The following is a 19,654-nucleotide window of genomic DNA, read 5'->3' as shown; positions in this document are numbered from 1 at the left end:
TTTTTCCCCGAGACCAATTATTTAAGTCTGGGAATTAATGCACATTTTCTAAATATTCTAGAAAATGCTACTCATTTTCATATAAAACAAAGAGTGAATAAGGAAGTAGTCCAGGGCATCTGGGACATTATTATGAATTTTACAGCTGGATGGAAAAGAAGAATCTTTTATTTCAAACTTCTTCTTGTTATGCAGAAACATATTTATTCTCACACTGGTTAGAAGCAACACTTTTGAGTTTGAGTTAAGGCCCGTGTTGCTGTAATTCTTAAGATTAATATATTAGGTCCTGTTCCATCCAAGACATATCAAGGACACATTTAACTGTGCATTCACATACTCGTAAGCTCACAGTTCCTGAGTTGTGAAGTTGTTGTTCCGATTTTACATATGTTTGTATGTTGTATTTAAGTATTTAGAGCATTTAGAGCATTTAAACAACACCTTGACGCCTCTTTCAAATACTTGCATAAGAAAATAGAGCAAAGAGAATCTTGTGTGACGGGCATGCAAATCATTCAAGTGTTTGTAAATCATTGAGATATCTTTAGTTTTCCAGGCTATGAAATACGTTCTCGGGTTCGGACACCACATGAATGCACAATCAGATCTCTCAGACCATATGAGCCACTTGCTCACCTACAGACGTCCTCTGCAAGCTACAATGTCCTAAAGAACTGAAAAGATCAGTAGTTTGATAACATTCATTTATATTTGTGGCAGCCAGGCACAAAATCCGATAAACACTGAACGCCGAACCCTGTTTTCAGTATTTCAAATGAGTCAAATCTTATTTCATTTTAGAGCCATGTGCAGTGAATTGATTCGATTCAGCTCCTGCTAACTCATCCACTTACCTGGACACACACTCACACACATTGACAGCAGACCTGTCTGTCATCATATGACTGGCTAATTACAACAACACTTTTGGTCTTTGCAAACAGCAACGATGTGCATCTTTATTTGCATAGAGAGCAGGGATGTGAGCTCTGATCACAACAAGTGGTCACTCGAGAACGCATGTGAAGACGCATTGCAATTCCAGCACACACACTTAGAGCTGTCCACTTGTGATTGGATCATTCTTGACGCATTTTGATGCCACGTATGAACAGGGCACTATGGTCCCTATATGTATTAAGAACATCCTGCATAAGGGACAGGCTTTAGGCTTCTATATAAGATTTTATTGTTCTTCATGTATAATCTGTGCTATAACAATGACACTTTGATATCACCAGATTATGCAAACCTCACCGAGCACCAGGTGAACACACACATTTGTTTCCTCATCACATCCCTGAGGGCAGCTTCTATTTAGTGTCTCTCGCCCTCGAGCTGTGACGTGTCACTCAGACATCTGACAGTGTTAAAGCACATAGTTTGTCTTGTTTAGTATTTTCCCGGGGTCAGTTTGCTCTCACTCGGTCTGTCTTTTCCTGACGTTATCTCGATCCCACCCCTCTTTGCCTTGAATGCAACACCAGGCCTGTGGGTGACTCTGAAGCTGCTCCCGGGAGACATCCATCAGATAAGGAAGGACTTCCCTCACCTGGTGGATCGATCGACCGCAGTGGCTCGCAAGATGGGCTTTCCTGAGATCATCATGCCAGGTTCTCCTTTGCCACCAGTCTACCAAAGTCTAATTTTTCATTTAAACGACACTTGACACTTGAACTAATTTGAATTAAGGTTTATGATTTTCACAAAATGTGACAAAGAAAGAAAAGAACATATAGTTGATTAAGGTTAATTCATTAGTTATTAAATGAAATGAATGTAGATACGTCTATGGTGCCACTCAAGGCAACTAAGCTCTAATGGGTCACACTTTAATATTCTCATATGATAAAACGCATTAACTTTAAATTCTATGAAAAGTGATGATTTCCTGACTAGCTTGTTTCTGTTTCCTACAGGTGATGTGCGAAATGACATCTACGTGACTCTGGTTCAAGGCGACTTTGACAAGGGAAGCAAGACAGCTCACAAAAACGTGGAGGTGACCATGTCTGTCTACGACGAGGACGGCAAAAAACTGGAGGTACAACTTTTCTAAATGTTAACTGACCAACTTTGTGTTTTTTCCCTCGGTCAGCTCATCCACATTTTTCAGGCGCTGCGCTCGCTCTCTCGGACACTCTTGTGATTTACCGGGCTTTCTCTAATCCCACACAGCTCAGCATGCTGCTTAACTGACCAGCACTCCTATAAAACAGTGTGATACACAGACCTGACCGAAAGCCTTCGCCACCTGTCAACAGTGACAGATTGCAATATTGGTGCTCCGTGGTTGATTGACTAGCTTAAAATGTGCTACGCCACTGCAAGACTCACCCGTTATCATAGTCTGTTACGGATGTGAGTGTGCGAACAGGCAAGTGATGAAAGATGAGAAATCAGCTTCTTGTTTCAGGTACAATAACCTTCACTATGAAGTTAAAAGGACAATTTTCGCCCGTCTATTTGTTTGCTTGGAATTCATCTCAAAAGGCTGCAAATATGGTCTGACTCAATCGTTTTCTCTTGGGTTCAGACAGATAATTTTGGCCCAAGCTAATACTACTAGATATAAGAGAAGAAATGTATTCATCAAAAACAATTCTCGCTTTGACCTGTAGGAGGCTCAGTACGATTATGATGGATACCAATTTGCAAGCAGGAGAGAGTAGGAGTCAAGCTTTTGAGTTTTGTCCACATTCTAATCATGTAGCCTCCCCTCAGTGTGTAATGTCCTAATAAAGCTTTCGGTTCATCAAGAGTTTTTAGCCAACGACCTCTCTCTGATGATTAATTACAGTGACCCCCCTCCACTGCCTGACTGTTCCTCTTGTTCTGCAGAGGGCATCGCTTAATGTGGCCTACGAGAGGTTTAGAGATGTTTGACATGAGCAGTGTGTGGGATGAGGTGGGGCAGGAGGTGTGTGTCAGTGGGAGTCTGCGCTCACATGGCAGGGAATGTTGAGGTTTCGATATTGTTTGATTTTAATTCGGTCACGCCACAGTTGTAATTAGTTGATTTCCGGGCATAGTGTAATGCCATTATGTCCACACCACAGTGTAGTATGGAGATAGTGGAAGTTACAGGGAGTGGTGATGAATAAGTGGTTTCACATGATGTATCACTGGTCATGGGGAGACCTCCTGCAACCAGCGAATCAGACGAGAACCCCACCCCCCTCGGACGCCTCAATTATACACATTAGCCTCAGATTGAGAGTCTTCATCAGTGTTATTGCTCAGCGGGCTGAGGGAGTGTAAGGAGCAGTGGGGATTATACTGTAAATGCAGTTCTCTCAATGCTGGGTATTCTCACTGTGACTGTTGGTTGATGAATGTTACAGACAAATATTTCACTTTTCACTGCTAACACATTGAAAAGCTTAAGTTAGAAACCAAAGCTCTCTTTGAACATGCATCAGATTTTTTAAGAAATATGCAGTATGATTTATATGGTTGTCAGAAAGTCATGTCTCCTAGTCCATTATAAAATTACACTAGTTTTACTGCAACTGTATTGTATTTACTCTGGCGGCTGCAACATAGGTTACAAACCCTGCCTACTCTATATGTTAGCCTCACATTGAAGTGTCGGGGGAAGGGGAGACATGTTGTCCCTCTAGCATCAGGTCAACTTTTTTTTTAACTCAGAGGCTGATCACAGTTCACGTGGTAAAGTCAGTTCTTTACTGTGTGGCTGAAATCAAGGCGGTCAGATGCTCAGGGTGGACAGCTTGAACCAATGACAGCGTCTGATGATGATCAAGAGACTGATCACATCCACTAGTGTCGTGCTGTGTTTGCGGTGCTGCAGGTCACTCAAACATCTTGTCTTTCAACTTTTCCCAGAATCAATCAGCCTCATCTGTTCAGTTCTCCAGGGATAAGTGCTAATTGGTTACATTCTTGGATTTGAATTGGCTGAAAGGAAGTTCTCAACCTGATATGAAAGGCTCTGTCACTTCCTGAAGCCTGATCTGATACTTTCATGACAGAAAGCTTCTCTGTAATTTACCCCGCCTCACACTTGCAGCTTCTTTTCCATGCCCTGCCTTTGAAAAGCTTTGAGATGTTGTGACAGCGACTCCTTGTCACCTTGACCTTAGAGCCGACCCAGACAAAACCTTCTAATCTGCAGGTGGACCTCTGCCACCTCCCATTCTTCTCTCCTTAAAATCTGAAGCTGTCAGGAAAACTTGCCACTTTTTGAAGGGGGCCCCCCCCATCTACCCTGCATGGCTTGGGGGGGTTCTTAGATAGAGCCTGTGATTTCTCATAATTGCTGGTTGTCAGAAACCATTAGTGTTGGAGCTCTTCAGCCGCGGCGGACTAGCAGTCCAGGGAGTCAGCTGCAGCAGTGGGAGGAAGGATGCAGATTGATAGAAAAAGAGACGTGCGTCCCATCCTCGCGCCAAATCCCTCAGTGGGAAGAAAAGCAGTTTACATACACACCCTGACCTGTTGTAGAAACTCCAGGGACCCACTAGGGACACCATTTTACATTACTGGATCCGTCGGCACCAGCTGGTCCTTCTCCCTGTGGCTGGCTTCCCTCCACTTCTCCCTGCATGGGAGCCACTGCTTCTCCTTCCTAAATAATTCATTTGTAATTTATTTCTTATATCTACAGTGCTGTCATGAGACTGGCAGCCAACAGGCAAGTGCTTGCGCATAAAGTGCATCTTGACTGCATGCAGGATTTTCTGCCCCTGGGACTCCATATTATAAAAATAAGGGCTAGTCAATCTTTCTCAGGCTGTGCTAATGTTTTGGCAGGGTGATAATGGCTGGATCATCACTATTATATCTCTTAGGCTTCATCCACACCACTTAGTTTCACCTGTTCCCTGTGTATGTGATGTGATACACGTTTTCAAGAGTGTGGTTTCCGTGTTACTCCAGGTGTGGAGATCATTTCTAAGACGAGAAACAGTGGTGTGGGTGGAGCCTGAAACCAGCATGACCAGATAACCAGCTTTATTATCTGCTTACTCATTTGATGTATTTTCATTCTCTTAACCCAGAGCGTGATCTTCCCCGGAGCTGGAGATGAAGGCATCAATGAATACAAGTCCGTCATCTACTACCAAGTGAAACAACCACGTTGGTTTGAAACAATAAAGGTGTGTCTCTCTCTCTCTCCTTACTTCTCTACCTCCTCCCTTTTTCTTTTTTTGGTATTCTTCCGTGTTTCATCTTAGTCATTATTTTCCACCTTCGCTGCACAAGTGCCCTTTGATATAATTCTCAAATCCATTATTCATCATGCAGGTTTCCATTTCCAGCCGCATGTAAACTGGGGGTGTCTGCTGAATAATAACCAATGAAGCTTTGATGCATAGAGAGGCAGTAATGAACATTCAACCACACAGTAGATTAAGTGGTCAATGGAGTGGCAGCAGGAATGTAGCAATATGAAGCTATTGATCCGTGACACTTGGACAAACCAGTAGTTTTGCATGTTTTAGCCCATTTACCACAAATTTGCAAACCATGCAAAACTTGCTCTAGATGTTTTTTATGTATTTTAGTCCAGATGGCCCTTTTTTTCATTTATCCTCTGTTCAACAAGAGCTTCTTTCTGCTCCTGTCCTGTCCCTGAAAAGATGCTCGTTGAACCTGTCCCTGTCCCTTTCTCTCCCGTATCCCAGGTTGCCATTCCCATTGAAGACGTGAACCGGAGCCACTTGCGGTTCACCTTCCGCCACCGCTCATCACAGGACTGTGAGTACAAACACATCAGCATGTGAACAATCCTTTTTTTTTGGTCACCAGTGACCGGCCACACAATTGGCTGTTAATCTATCCGCAGCAGAAATAATGGGAGAAATCCAATCGGCGCAGATGCGTTTGCATGGTGATAAATACTTTGAGGCTCGCTCTTTGTCACTTTAATCAGAGGTATCAGTCTGCCCCTGCACAACGCCGTGTCACGGAGGGGCTGGTCAGAGTCTACAGCTGGGATGTGAAAAATGCCTGAGGGAGCTCATTTGTTTATTGGAACCTGCGTGTCGCTGAATGCAGCCAGTCTTGTATGTCCTTCTGTTTTTTAAAATCCTTTTTAATTTTGGGGGTGTAGAGGGCAGGGGAAGCCTGGTTTAGTGGCAGCGTCGCCAACCCATCTGCCCACCACATGGCGCGGCCGTTTCCTCTGGCAGAGGGAGAGGTTCAGGGGAGAAGTATTTTTGAGAGGCAATAAGAGCCGTATACAAAATACACAAAAACAACCCATTCATATCAAACCGGGAGGATATCGCCATGGAGAAGTACTTTCTCTCCAGTAAAGAAATCTGCAGCTACCTTCATTCTCCCCCAGTTCCTTAAACCCTGCAGCTCTGTTCGGTTGTCACCTGCATGCAGGGGTTTTGGAGGAAATGACCAGTTCTCGGAGGCTCGGTGCTGGTTTATAATCCACTTGGAGAGGCTTCTTGTCATGCCTGGCACCTTGCCTCTCCAGGGACTAATGTTGTTAGGAGGCATGCCTTTGAAACGCTGTGACTGTTATCCTGCAGGATGGGTTGCTTTAGAAACTAAGTCACTCTCGGTCTGAGGGGGCATACTGATGCTGCCACCTCGGCGTAGACAGTTGACAAGCGAGAGATATGTCGAAACAGTGGACTTCGAATGTGGGAGGTCTTGTGTTTCCCCGTCCTTGAGTGGGTTTCTCAAAGTATACAACTCCCATTATAGAGACACGATGTTATTATATCCCCTGCGCACACGAGTCTAACTTAATCCAAGTTTGTGATTGTCTGCATCTGTTCAGGCGTGTTTCTCTGGCATGCGGCCACTTCCTGTCACTTCTGCACTGACGGGGTTTGTTCAGTACTTGAGGATGAACCCACTGTGATTTATTAGCTGCCTGCAGAAGCTGTAGGAGTTGATGCATTAACCCCTCTGCTGGATTTAGCTTCTCCTCTTGATCACTTGTAATGATGCAGTTTATGCTCCCCATCACCACCTTTTTGTGCGATGTTCACACATTCAAACAAATGATCCTGACCGGCCCACAGCACTAAGGGGACTTTACATATTCTGTAATCAGCTACTCTGTGATTTTAATTCGAGAAAGGCAGAATTTGATATCACAATAGCAGTTGTTTATAATGACGTTTTTATTTTCTTATTCCCGTCACTATGCGGATGGGTTGGGTCGCAGGTGGCGGGCAAAGGCACCACATGTGCATAACACAGCTTTAATGAGATCGAATGGGAAATCAGACATCTTTTTCTCTAGTCCGCCTCGCCATAATTCTTACCCTTAGTGTTCAACTTTGACCGTTTTATGAGCATTTTATGAATGTTTTTAGTTTTTTCCCTGGTGGTTTATTAAGCTGACTTCACTAAATAAGTCTAGTGAAAGCACTAACTCATGCGGACGCAGACTTTGACTGTCACCATCACTCAATCATATCCACTCTAGAGCAGATTAAATCACTGGTGAAAGACAATTTGATGTCAAAATAATTCCCAATTCAATACATGTAATTTTATTTTTAAATATATTTGATTGTTTTTAATCCAGATCAATGGCTTAAAATATAGATAGATGGGTGTTTATTTGGTCCTTTTAGAAATTGTCATGTTCCACACAACATTCTTCAGACAGACTGGAAGACAACATGTCTACGTTCTATCGTCCAAGTCTTCCCTCCATGTGGAGAAATCTCTAAGAAAAGCCGGGCAGAGGTTGCCCGCTATAGATGGAGTCCTCTTGGTTCGTCTGCTGTCATCTGCCTGTGTTCTCCCCGCTCCCTCCGCTGCTCCTAGCCAGCGCTGAACTTTCAGTGGAAACACAGAGTGACAGAGCTGCTCATCACGGCCACTACTTGAGCTCATGTGCTCACTATCTCAGCCCCGTGGTTGAGAATCAGCACGCCTCTAAACCAGTGCATCAGATAAACACCACAACATTGTCAGGCCTCATCAGACTGATGGCTGCTACCAAGGATGCCACCGTGGCTGTAAGAGATCCCCTGCCATCTTTTTTTTTTTTTCGGCTTCAGTTTCATCTGTGATTCTGCCACTACCTGGTGAGCATGGTGGTGGGCAGGCTTTTGAATGTAGCATAGTACACTTAGCAGAAATCTCAAGTGACAGCCCACCGTACAGGTCACCCTGTGCAGGAGTTCTACTCAAACTTGACTTTGATTAGCTCCAAAAACCCTTTTCTGTCCCCCTGAGCGCCGAGAGCCGAGCTCTCTGCTGTCGTGAGCAAGTCACTAATACATGTGTCTCTACTGGGTGGCATGCGTACAGTGTTTTCCCTCCACTGGTCCCTCTCATGCCAGCCTAGCAATTATTCACAGTCGAGGCTGCAGGCAGCAAACCAATGAGGGGATTTATGCAGATAGAATGTGCGAGATACTTCGATGAATCAGGTCTCCCCGCACATAAATTACAGCTGGTTGATCCCCTGTGATGATATATGTGGCCCTGTCCAAACGCTTGGTTACAGGACAAAGTCATAACTCTCCTGCTGGTTTATGCAGCGCTTCCCTTATACACAACCTCCAGCCACAGTCACACACTTGTATGCACATAGACACGAGCAGCACCCTGAGAGGGATTATTCACTTTATGCTGTTCACAGCTGCAGCTCCGCGATCAATGACAGTGTTTACACTGATGCAAACAGGATGCAGACGAAAGTGGATTTAATCTGTCGTTTAAAGTTAGCAAAGATGATTTTTAACTAAAGGAACGTTTTAATTATTACTTATTATAAAAACAACTCATGCACAGATAGTCACAGTGCGAATTAAGTCATCATTAGGGAATAGTAAATTATTGTGCAAACTCGAGAGCTGACTCAGGGCCCTTATAGTGCTGAGATTTGCATTGGGGGTGATCTGTTTTATTAGTCTGCTAGTTTGTTAATGACTTGTTGTAAAGTCAGCCACGCTGCATGGTTCATTGATGTGGAGTCTGTCCCTGCAAGCTCATAATGGAGCCTTGGGTTTCCTGAAGAACACTTGTCGTGTATTCGCTTTGAAAATTTGGTCTTTTTGGTTTGTAAACGTACACAAAAAAGTATATTTTGTGTAGAAATAGGGACGTAAACTGAGTCTCAAAGAAAAACAATATCTCCTCCATGTGTTCCTCATGTGTTTATTGTCTCTCCTCCTACAGCAAAAGACAAATCAGAGAAGATATTTGCTTTGTCTTTCGTGAAGCTGATGAGGTACGATGGGACGACGCTGCGGGACGGTGAGCACGATTTCATCGTGTACAAGGTAAATGTGAAACAATCCCCCAACGTGACTCTAAAAGTCAGTCTCTGGCTTTTCTGGCATCTTTATTCCGGACCACACTCATCATGACAGCGATGAGGCGTAGGTGAGAAATTGTTCGGTGTTATAAGCAGCTGCCACTATACTGCTTGACTCCCTTCTATAGGGAATTGTATAGGAGCTCCACATCAAACTCCAAAGGGAAATGAGATTGCATTCCAATTGAAATCCCCTGCATAATTATACTTTTGCATCACACTGGCCATTTATGTTGATTTTTTCCCCCTTGAATAGAATTTTCTTTGTCTCATATTTTTGCGATGCAGTTGTCAGTTGAAATTACTGTTTGGCAAAGAGTTTAGTTATTAGTCCCACATGCAACGACTGGCAGTAAACACAGCGAAAAGCAGAGACTCAAAGTAATGGAACACAATATTTCATCACAACAGAAAAACAGGAGATATCGATTTCTGTGTTACTGAAAAAATGAACGAGCTTCCTTTACTGCCTCAGTCGTAAATTGTTAATTTGCTCACATATTGACTCAATCTTATCCTGGGAAAAAAACAGGCAGAGGCGAAGAAGATGGAAGACTCGTCTCTGTACCTGAACCTACCTGCCACCAAGCTGGAGATGGAGGAGAAGGGCTACTCCACCACCGGTAAAAACACCCACAACCTGGGCAACTGCACCATCAGCAAGGACTCCTTCCAGATCGCCACACTGGTCTGCTCCACCAAGCTTACGCAGAACGGTATGAGCCCCTGCACCTCTACAGCTCATATTTTCATCTCTTTTTTTCCGATGTGTTATTTTTCGAGATGTTTTTAAATCATTTTTCCTTTCCCAATACTGAATCCGATACTGCTTCTTTGCTGCTCTAATAACGGTAGTTGCCAGTGGCCAGTTCTTGCCAGTATGGCGCAACTGCTGATTTGGTACGGTGGAGAAGAGAGAGTAAATTACAGGAAAAGAAAATAATCTGGGTGAAAATAATAGTGTGAAGACTCATTTTATCGCAGGCATTTCTGATGCTGAAATAGTCTGTCTTTCAGGTGTGATGTAATCATACAGCCGTTGACTTGACTTCAGACCGATTATCCATGCACAGTAACCAAACATCACTTAAAGTAGACATTTGGGACCCCTGTCGTTTCGCCACCTTCCACCTGGTCATGTTGTACACTTGCCCAGGTGGCAAAATGTCCTTCCATCTCCTCTCCCTCATCCCACCTTCTTCTCCAACTTCCCTCTGTATCAGTCTCCGTCAGGGGATCTGTTTTCTCTGCTGGACGACGTCAGCTCTGCTCTGTTCATTGTTGTCAATCCACACTTACTAAGCTGAGGAGAAATCCCCCCCAGTTCTTCATGGTTGATCGATTTAAGGATTTTAGCCTGTTGAGTTCGTTCCAGCCTTATATACCATTTTATAAATCCCAACAGACGTGTTGGTATTTCCAGGCTGAGTGGTTCTGATTTCACAGTCAACAGAACCGTCCCGCGTGCCTGCCTCTCTTTCTCCTGTGCTCGATACAATGTGCTTCTTTGTTTATTTTGGTATGCAGGACTGAGCCTCCATTTTTGATTAGAGTCAAAATCAAAGCTTCCTCGGTTCCTCTGTGTGTGTTTTTTGGCCACAACCTGAAAGAGAGTGAGAATGAAGAAGGGACAATTTCACTGCAGGCTGACTTTAAGGAAATTAATTGTTTTGCTCGTCCAGAGGAACAGCCTGTTTGAATAAGAAGTGCATAGTGCCTTAATGTTTTTATTCATGCTTGTACTAAGATAATTTGTAATGGTTGTTGGGAACTGTTGAAGCAAATTGATGATGTGTTTCTCAATGTCAGAGCTCACACTCAATGATCTTTGTGTTGCCCTTCGAAAAGAACCTCATGTGTTGACCTTCCTTGTGTGTTAAATACCATATCATCCTTTTAGAGGTTAAAATCCTCCTTGATCTTTTTCATTAGAGAGAATAGATTCACTTTATCACAACTTTAATCCTGTAACTTTCCAAACATTGCTTAACCATTGATGGCACGTGTATTAAACCGAAACAAAATCTTTCCCCCGTTGTCAAGTCCACTTCATTCAGAGGTAATACTAAAAGCAAACACACCTGAAATGACAGGGATCATGCTTCACTGCACAGGAGAGCAGTACGTGCACAAACAGTGTGGGCTGTCAAAGTTGCACAAGGGGTTTAGACTTTAAAATGTGATCAATGTTTTCAACAGGCACTCAGAGGAATAACTTCACCTTTTACTTTTATCCCCCTTTATATAAGTTTTAAACTTGTTTTATCTTCTGACTGCTTCTCCCATTAGAGGACGACAGGAATGACTCCTTTTGTCTTTTAGTTGAGAACATGAGCTCTTGCATGTCGGCATCTTTTTGTATGACTAAGAAGAACACATGGCTGCTGAGCTTGATGCGGTGACATTTAGGAAACGCACGCTTTTCACTTGACAGAGGCTTTAAAAAAGAGAGACGGTGCCCTGTTTACATCAATATTCAGTGGCAGTCTTCTCTCCGCCAGCTGCCACACTCACTCACAGGCCTTGTGTAAATCTAAGCTGTCTTATAAAAAAAAAAACCTGCATGGGAGGAGAGGTACATTTTCTTGTTATTTTGCCCAAATAACATGTATAACCAAAAATAAGCCTTTATGAGATCCCTAGAATTGTCAAAGCGCTGCTGCATACATTGTGTGAGAGAAGAGGGTGTTCTGTGTTGCAGTATTATTCCCATTGAGGGTTATTAAGTTTAGTCTGTGGTTTAAGTTGTCACTTAAATACAGTTGTGTTGCTTACTCCTCTGATCAGTGGGTGTTGATGTCAGCAGATGTGCTCCCTCCGTTACAGCAGCCGAACCTGCCCACGCTCATTACACCAGTCAGATGAAATGTCTGTAGCTCCAAATGTGCTCTACGCTGTTTGGTAGATGAATAGGCACGTCTGCTCTTCTCCTCCTTTCTTTTCCACACTTTCCCCTTTTCCCTTCGTCAGAGAGATGTGCAGCAGTGTTTGCCCCTTGGACTGTAGATATGGAAATAAAGCAGCCAAAACATATATAATATATATCATCCCATGCCAAAACTCCTGGAGTTTTGTGTTTTTTTTTTTAAATAAAGCAACGTAGAGCAAATCCATATCCTATATTATTTTTCCTGCATTACATCATAGATGTATTTGTTTTGTTTGTACTGCTGTTGGAGAATGATAAAGTTCTAATGCACTGCATATGCAACATTTTGCACTTTTATTCAAAGTGCCTTACATCGATTGCCTTACTCTTTTGGATTGGATGTTTTTTTGGAGTGTTTTTTGACGATTTGTCATTTTATTTTGCTAATAAAATAGTGTGCCTCAGAGAATTCATCTCTCTCTCTCTCTCTCTCTCTCTATTTCAACTCTTCTCTGTGACATCCGATTACAAGCGGTCACAGCTCCTCTATAACTGGATCCGCCGATACTGTCGTGATCGTCAGTTCGGCTGATTGGAAAATTGTAGCATGGCTGTGAGGGTTACTAGCTACTCGAGATTGAGTTTTTTGCTTGGTTGCCCAAAAACCCAACTAATCATATCAAACCTATGGGAAATTACCTCGCTCTAGAAAATTGTATTGGCTAAATAATGCAGTGATTATTAAAATCCACATTTGAAGCGAAAATGATAATATTTTCCTCTTGCCGTCCGGAGTGTAATCCAAAAATCTCAATCACCACCTCATACTCGTCTTTGCTCTAAGTGGTTGCTCACAAGACTTTTTTTCCTTGAGACCTACTCTGGGGGGAAAAAAAAGAAAATGCCCCCTGCAACAGACCACTTGCTTCATACACGACACACCTCATCCCTGATCCCGCAGCGGGATGAAACACTCGTTTTAATTAAGCTAGATTTATGCAGACGCTCTCCCAGCGCTGGGAGCGCGTGTGAAGTGGCTGCCGGTTCCTTCCCTGGGTATTTGGAGTGTGCTTCTCTAAGTGGAGGCTGGAGGAGAAGCTTGAGATCCGATGACAGCCGCGCAGGGAGCGGGACTGGCCAGGGCGGAAGATGTAACGTTTTGTTCCCACCTTGGCTGGAATAATACATTTCATTAAAATGCTTTTTTAAGTGGGGGATTTGTGTCTGAATGTGCTCTTACATCATGTTCAAAGGCCCGCACTTAAAAAACTTCAGAACTGCACACAAGGCTATTACTATTAAGAATAAAAGGACAAGCTATTAGTCTTCGGTTTGCTGGTAAAAGTTAACAGAAAACACTTGTGTCATGCAAAGTGTTCGCTAATCAAACACTCAAATGGTGATAATTGGGACGCTTGTGGATTTCGATGTGAAGTGACGATATAACCTGTTCCCTCAAAATGAATTACTCCACCACTCCACTCTCCATCTGACATTTTTGTTGCATCTTTTAAATCTGGCTGCCTGCAAGGACATCCAGTCTTGAGCAGGTTATTTGTCACTCGGGGATTCGAGCCGCCTCGCTGTCCCGTGTGCGACAGCCAGCGTGGCCGCTAACAGCTGTGTCTCATTGGGACCAGGCTGCCCGATGATTTATCCCAATTTCATTCCAGTTGTCTCTCATGGGCGCCTAAGCGTCAGTTTTCAAATTCATATCTCCCTGGGGAGGAGGGGATCCCTGGTGGTTTGAAGTGAGCCCTGATAGGCTGTCAGGCTCGCAGATGATGGGCATCCATCACTGTGTCGCCATGCTTGATTGGCTCTCCCATACTCGCTGAAACATGGCACGTGGAGAGAGGCAGCGGTCGACAAACAGATGCTGGCTTGGCCCTGCTGTAAACTAGGTTTTCTTGAGCTTAGCTGCTTTATTAAATACAGGTTTGTGTAAATGACCCGCTCCAACTTTTCTTTAAGAAATTTCCTCTCTGGCTTGTATCTGGACGGCAAGGTAACTGAGAGGATTAATCAATGAATCATTCAATTCAGTGCTTTCCTCCAGTCTTTAAGAAAGTGTCCCAGTTGTAAAAATAAAAATAAATACAGAAACACAAGGAATAAATAACATAAAACACAAGGCATTAAAGCAGATGAGTATAAGGACTCAAATATATTGCACATGATAATATTGCACAGTTGGATAATATTGCACTCCATATTTCTCTGGAAAAATGTTCAGAAAGGAAAACTTGTTGATCTGGATACACAACAGATTTGAATTGGTTTGTGGTTTCGTACTATTCCTTCCAGTAGTTTTTTGTGTACCCCTAACTAGCTAACAAACACACAGATGAACACGGAGGATTATTCCCCCCCTTGACAGAGGTAATAGTGATCAACACAAAGCAGCGGTCCCTAGCTTGAGTCTGACTGACATCTGTCTTTCTCAGGCTGAATAGCGTCGACCCCCAATCGACCTCTAAACCAACTGAAGTCTCCAGACACACCAGCTTGATTTTAAAAGACTAATGTTTTTTGACCTTGGAAAAAGTGTTTGCAGGGTTGACGTATACAATGCCATAATAAATTGACACAATGGCATTTTTAAGCTTGCATCTTGATAGCCTGCCAAAGGTGGTCTGTGAACGAGCTCTGTGCGGAACGTGATTAATCACATCACGTCTCATCTACCAACTGACGTGTGTCCATGTGAATGTGTGTGTGCCTCTTCATCTCTCTTCACGCTGTAGTTACCAGTGGCAGGACGGACCTGATGTGCTTTGTGGTAATGACTCCTTGTTTGTCTGTTTTTCAGTGGACCTCCTCGGCCTGCTGAAGTGGCGCTCCAACACCAGCCTGCTGCAGCAGAACCTCCGTCAGCTGATGAAGGTGGAAGGTGGCGAAGTCGTCAAGGTCAGAAAATGACAGCACTGCTCCGCTGTGCTGGCTCCCTGTGTTGTCACAGCTGGAGCGAAAACATATATTCTCATATTCAGCTTCATAATCTTGGGGTTATTAGTTTGAAGATGTTAAGATGCTGTTATGTCCAGATAACACATAACTTTCCTCATAGTGTCCATTGCTGCAGCTCCTCTTTTCAACCTCTGTCTGAAACACTTGGTTGTAGCCCCTGTCTCTTAAACCCCCCTCCTCCCGATAAAGCCCAGTTCACTCTGTTCTGTTTGCTCAACCACTTCCAGTGCCTGTAGGAAATAATGGCTGCTCATTGATGTGGACGTTTCGGCTTTTTAACTTTGCAGGATATCTACATGCATGAGTCGAAAGTGAAAAAAAACATCTTTCTTACTTACCAGGTTTTGTATCAATCAGATTTTTTGATGAGTGTATTGCCTGGATACAGATACACCACAAAACTTTTCTTTACAGCTGGTGACATAAACATTGTTCCTGAAAACTACAGCTACTTCACATATAATCCCACTTCCTGTTTTCTTCATTGCGTGTGTTTTAAAGTGAGGAGTATGAACACAGTACCACACACAGCCCACAGGAGGGGAGGAGATGACCTGCTGTCAGAAGTGTAGACAGGCCCTTAAGGTTCTCAGCATGGGGCAGATGAATAAATCACTTTCAAGAGAAAAGTTTTTTCCGGTGGGCCGGCTGGGTGCCTGGCAGACTGCGGTGCATCTGAGGAAGTCCTTCACCAGACAGGTTTGATCAGACCAGAGAGATGTCTACACCGCAGCTGGACTAGTTCATTAAACCACGGGGGGGTGATTATTATTAACGCAACATTAGCTCCCGGTCCCTCCGAAGCGCTCCGAGGCTGTCGTTGTGCAATTAAGTGACATTTTCTGTTTGCTAATTGAAAACAATACTCCAGTAGATTATACAGCACTTATGGTTGTATAGCGTGAATTCGATGCTATGCACCCACAAAGAAAATCATGAATAAATCATAAAATGGGGTTTCCAATCGAGTTGGTTTTTTTCTGATGTTATATTGTGATACAGTGAATGAATGAACGGGACGCTCCTACCTCTTCTCCGTCATGCAGTCTGAACCGTCTCGAGATTGAATTGTGGTTTAAACTCTCCGGCGTGCGAGTTGTGTTTGTTTGTCATTGAGAACCTGATGAATATCATCCATCCCGAGGTGACGGACCAGGTACAGCGCAGAGAGAAAGCTCGGTTTCCAACACTATTACATCTGTTTTCACGTCGCCTCAGAATTGGTTGGGTAAATGGAGCATGGTTCCCGAGAGAGGCCGGCTGTATATAGTTAGTGTTTTTGGATGTACTGCTGACAGGGAAGTTACTGCTGTCTTCATAGAGCTTAATATTGGCTCACGGTACCAGTTGTAAAAGCTGAGTAAGGGATCACACGTGGCCTTATCAGAGCGCTTGGCTTTAGGTTGAACCAACCAGGCAAAGGGGGTTTATTTTCCGCAGGTTTGCAATCATACATGACAATACGATTTTATTTATATACCTGATATTTACATTAATACGCTTTTTATTAAAAAAGGTGGATAACATATATATTTAAATATATTAAAGTTAATTAAGTGAGAGCCAGTGACTGGAGGATTTGTGTCTTTGTTTGTTCATCATTGCTGCGTACAAGATATCTCAAGTACACGTTGATGGAATTTCTTAAAATTAGGTACAAATGTTATTTGGACTCACAGATTAAATAATTAGATTTGAAGGTTATAGGTCAAGGTCATATGTTGTTGCCCTCTTGTACAGGATATCTACTGTCTGCCTTTAGGGAATATCTTGAAATTTTGAGCAGTTCACTTGGACTCAAAGATGAACTTTCTGGTCAAAGGTCACAAGTTGGTGAAGTCATACAACCACATAGTATACATGCTACTTGATATACTATTCATGAGCTGCATGTCAGTGTTAGCATGTTTTGTAAGTCAATATGTAGCAGCATTGTAAAGATGATAATAATTTGAACCGTATCATCCAGCTCTCATTGGGATTTATTTATTCACTGAATAAAATCCCCAGCTACATATTTCCGGCTTCTTCAAACTGTTCAGAAATCTCTCCTAGAAGTTAATGTATCACCTCAATGTCACCAGCTTCCTCAAACAAGGACATGATCATCAATTTGATATTGATGTGAAAGAGCAGTGAAGACAGTTTTGTCATTTTGCTAAATTTCCATATCCATGTCTTTTCTTGCCATTTTTTATCAATGGAGTAAATATCAACCGCCATTACATGCTGTGCTTCTGTCATTTTCAGTTTCTGCAAGACACTCTGGACGCTCTCTTCAACATCATGATGGAAAACTCCGACAGTGACACTTTCGACACTTTGGTGTTCGACGCCTTGGTGAGTTCAGAACCAAATTTGTATCAGCAGAACATAGTTAATACCAGCGGGGGGGAGCAAATAAACTCTCAGACGCATTTCACTCTCATATGCAAGTATTAATGTCACCAGGTAAAACAATAGGAGTGTTAACACAATATTGCAATATAATTCAAAAGTATTTGCATATAGATGTATTGTGTTGTTGTTGTTGAAATACAACAATATCGGTTAAGTTAATAATAGATATCTTTTTGGTTATAGAACATATCATTTTTTTTATTTAAGTCGATACTTAAATTCAGTGCTGATTTCATGTAGCTCACTAACTGTTTCCTGTTGTATGTAAATGAGAGCGTGGCTTATCGTTCACCGAGGGGATTGCAGACACAATGCATCTCATGTAGAATCACTGCTGTATTGATCCGCTTCAATTTGTAATGTCAAGGCATCATTTCCGTGCCAGTTGTTTGTCTGAACAGTAGAAATCTCATTTTCCTGCGCGGTAGAACAGGAAGGAGATCTTGGAAAAGGCAGAAGCAAATAAGCCTGTTTCCATGTCATGTTTGAAATCTGATATTTTTAGCCGATGAATTGACAAAGAATTTGGCAGAATCCTTTCTCTTACGCCACTGCCTCACACGGGGAGCATCTGTAAAGAGCAGTTTTTCGGAGGTAGAAATTGTGTTTGTTGGGTGTCCTAGATTATCCGCTGGCTGGAGAATTTTGAGAAAATGGAATTTCCTAATCTTTTTCAGCATATTGAGTAAGACGGCCAGTTTGTCCTGCTCTCCGTTACGTGCCGTGTGGTTTACCTTTTCATGGACTGGTCTTTGTTCTCTGACAGGTGTTCATAATTGGGCTCATAGCCGACAGGAAGTTCCAGCACTTTAACCCCGTCCTGGAGACCTACATCCGGAAGCATTTCAGTGCCACACTGGCGTACACGTAAGTTAATTACCCTCCATACAAACAAAAAGCACATTTAACTACGTGATCATATAATGTTTTTCTATACGTGTCATGCTCTGTGTGGTTGTGTTCACAGGAAGCTGACCAAAGTTCTGAAGAACTATGTGGACAACGCTGAGAAGCTGACGGAGCAGCTGCTGAAGGCCATGAAGGCTCTGGAGTATATCTTCAAGTTCATTGTCCGCTCCAGAGTCCTCTTCAACCAGTACGTCCTCATGCACACACAGAATATCCACATAGTACTGTGCTACAGAGCTGTTAATACCAGATACTCTGCACAGAGTATCTGAACGCAGCCTCCATGACTCAAAGATTTGTTGCACCTAAACAACCAGCATCACAACTCAGTGGGATGAAGAATAGTCTATGTACTTGTAACCTCAGCCAGTTGCTTTATTCATAGACTGTATATAAAGAATTGCTGGCTGCAGTGCCCATCATAAACCCTGTAACTGCAAGATGGCCACCACCGAATCTGTGACATTTTGGCTCCATCTTTGCACAGGGGGAAGAATTGGACATGTGTCCTCCATCTTTATTTACAGTCTATAAAGAAAAAGTAAGAGAATAATTTACGGCCTTGATGCGCTGCATTTTTACATGGTGAAAGAAGTGCTCAAATGACAAGTTAGATGCTTCTGTCATTAACCACCAGCAGTGTCCTTAATGAGCTGAATAAGTTTTTACAGCACTGAAAACACACATGCTTGTAAATGTATTTCAGAAAACTGGTGGTTTTAGTGTCATTTCATAATAAAATTCAATCTTGTGTGCCATTTCGATTGTGTTAACCACAGTACGGAGTTGCTGTTGAATAAAGTTCTTTGGAATGAGGCGGTATCCATGGATATGTTTTATAATTGGCTGTGAGGACGTTAAATAGACGATAATGTTGTCGAGCGGCTGAACGAAGCTGCTGGAGGCCGAGGGGCTGATGTATGATCCTGACCTAATTGAGGGAGCAGAGTTTGATTGGTTTTCTGTCCCATGTCTGGAGGACGCTCAGTCCTTTACCTCACTTATCAGAACCCGGGAACGTCGCTCTGTCCCACAGACTTCCACCTTCACAGTGTCCACTAAGGGGTTTCTTCTCAGCTGTGGTTTGAGGTTGTGGAAGCACTGTGTTTGGTTGGTTGCCAGTTTGAGCTCTGTCCGGCCCAGTCAGACTCTTCAGATTCTGTTAAACTGTGAACTTGTATGTGTGGGTGCCTTTAGTGCAGCTCTGCCCAGAGGGTTTCCAGGCTGTAGCA

At 43.0% G+C, this 19,654-nt stretch overlaps 1 protein-coding gene across 2 annotated transcripts in view; it reads left to right on the top strand.

Annotated features, from left to right (window-relative positions):
* Positions 1 to 19,654, top strand: part of dock1 (dedicator of cytokinesis 1) — a 160,912-nt gene that overhangs the window by 27,523 nt on the left and 113,735 nt on the right. For both annotated transcript variants that reach the window (XM_062413855.1, XM_062413856.1), the window contains exons 13-22: positions 1,491 to 1,616; positions 1,923 to 2,047; positions 5,028 to 5,126; positions 5,655 to 5,727; positions 9,136 to 9,239; positions 9,807 to 9,990; positions 14,956 to 15,053; positions 17,364 to 17,453; positions 18,280 to 18,380; positions 18,481 to 18,609. In XM_062413855.1, the coding sequence (XP_062269839.1) occupies positions 1,491 to 1,616; positions 1,923 to 2,047; positions 5,028 to 5,126; positions 5,655 to 5,727; positions 9,136 to 9,239; positions 9,807 to 9,990; positions 14,956 to 15,053; positions 17,364 to 17,453; positions 18,280 to 18,380; positions 18,481 to 18,609 (1,129 nt within the window). The remainder of the gene's footprint in view (positions 1 to 1,490; positions 1,617 to 1,922; positions 2,048 to 5,027; positions 5,127 to 5,654; positions 5,728 to 9,135; positions 9,240 to 9,806; positions 9,991 to 14,955; positions 15,054 to 17,363; positions 17,454 to 18,279; positions 18,381 to 18,480; positions 18,610 to 19,654) is intronic.

The sequence above is a fragment of the Platichthys flesus genome, chromosome 20 (assembly GCF_949316205.1).
Source record: "Platichthys flesus chromosome 20, fPlaFle2.1, whole genome shotgun sequence".
Taxonomy (NCBI): Eukaryota; Metazoa; Chordata; class Actinopteri; order Pleuronectiformes; family Pleuronectidae; genus Platichthys; species Platichthys flesus.
Note: the sequence above shows the minus strand (reverse complement) of the source record. Positions and strands in the feature narration are given on the sequence as shown.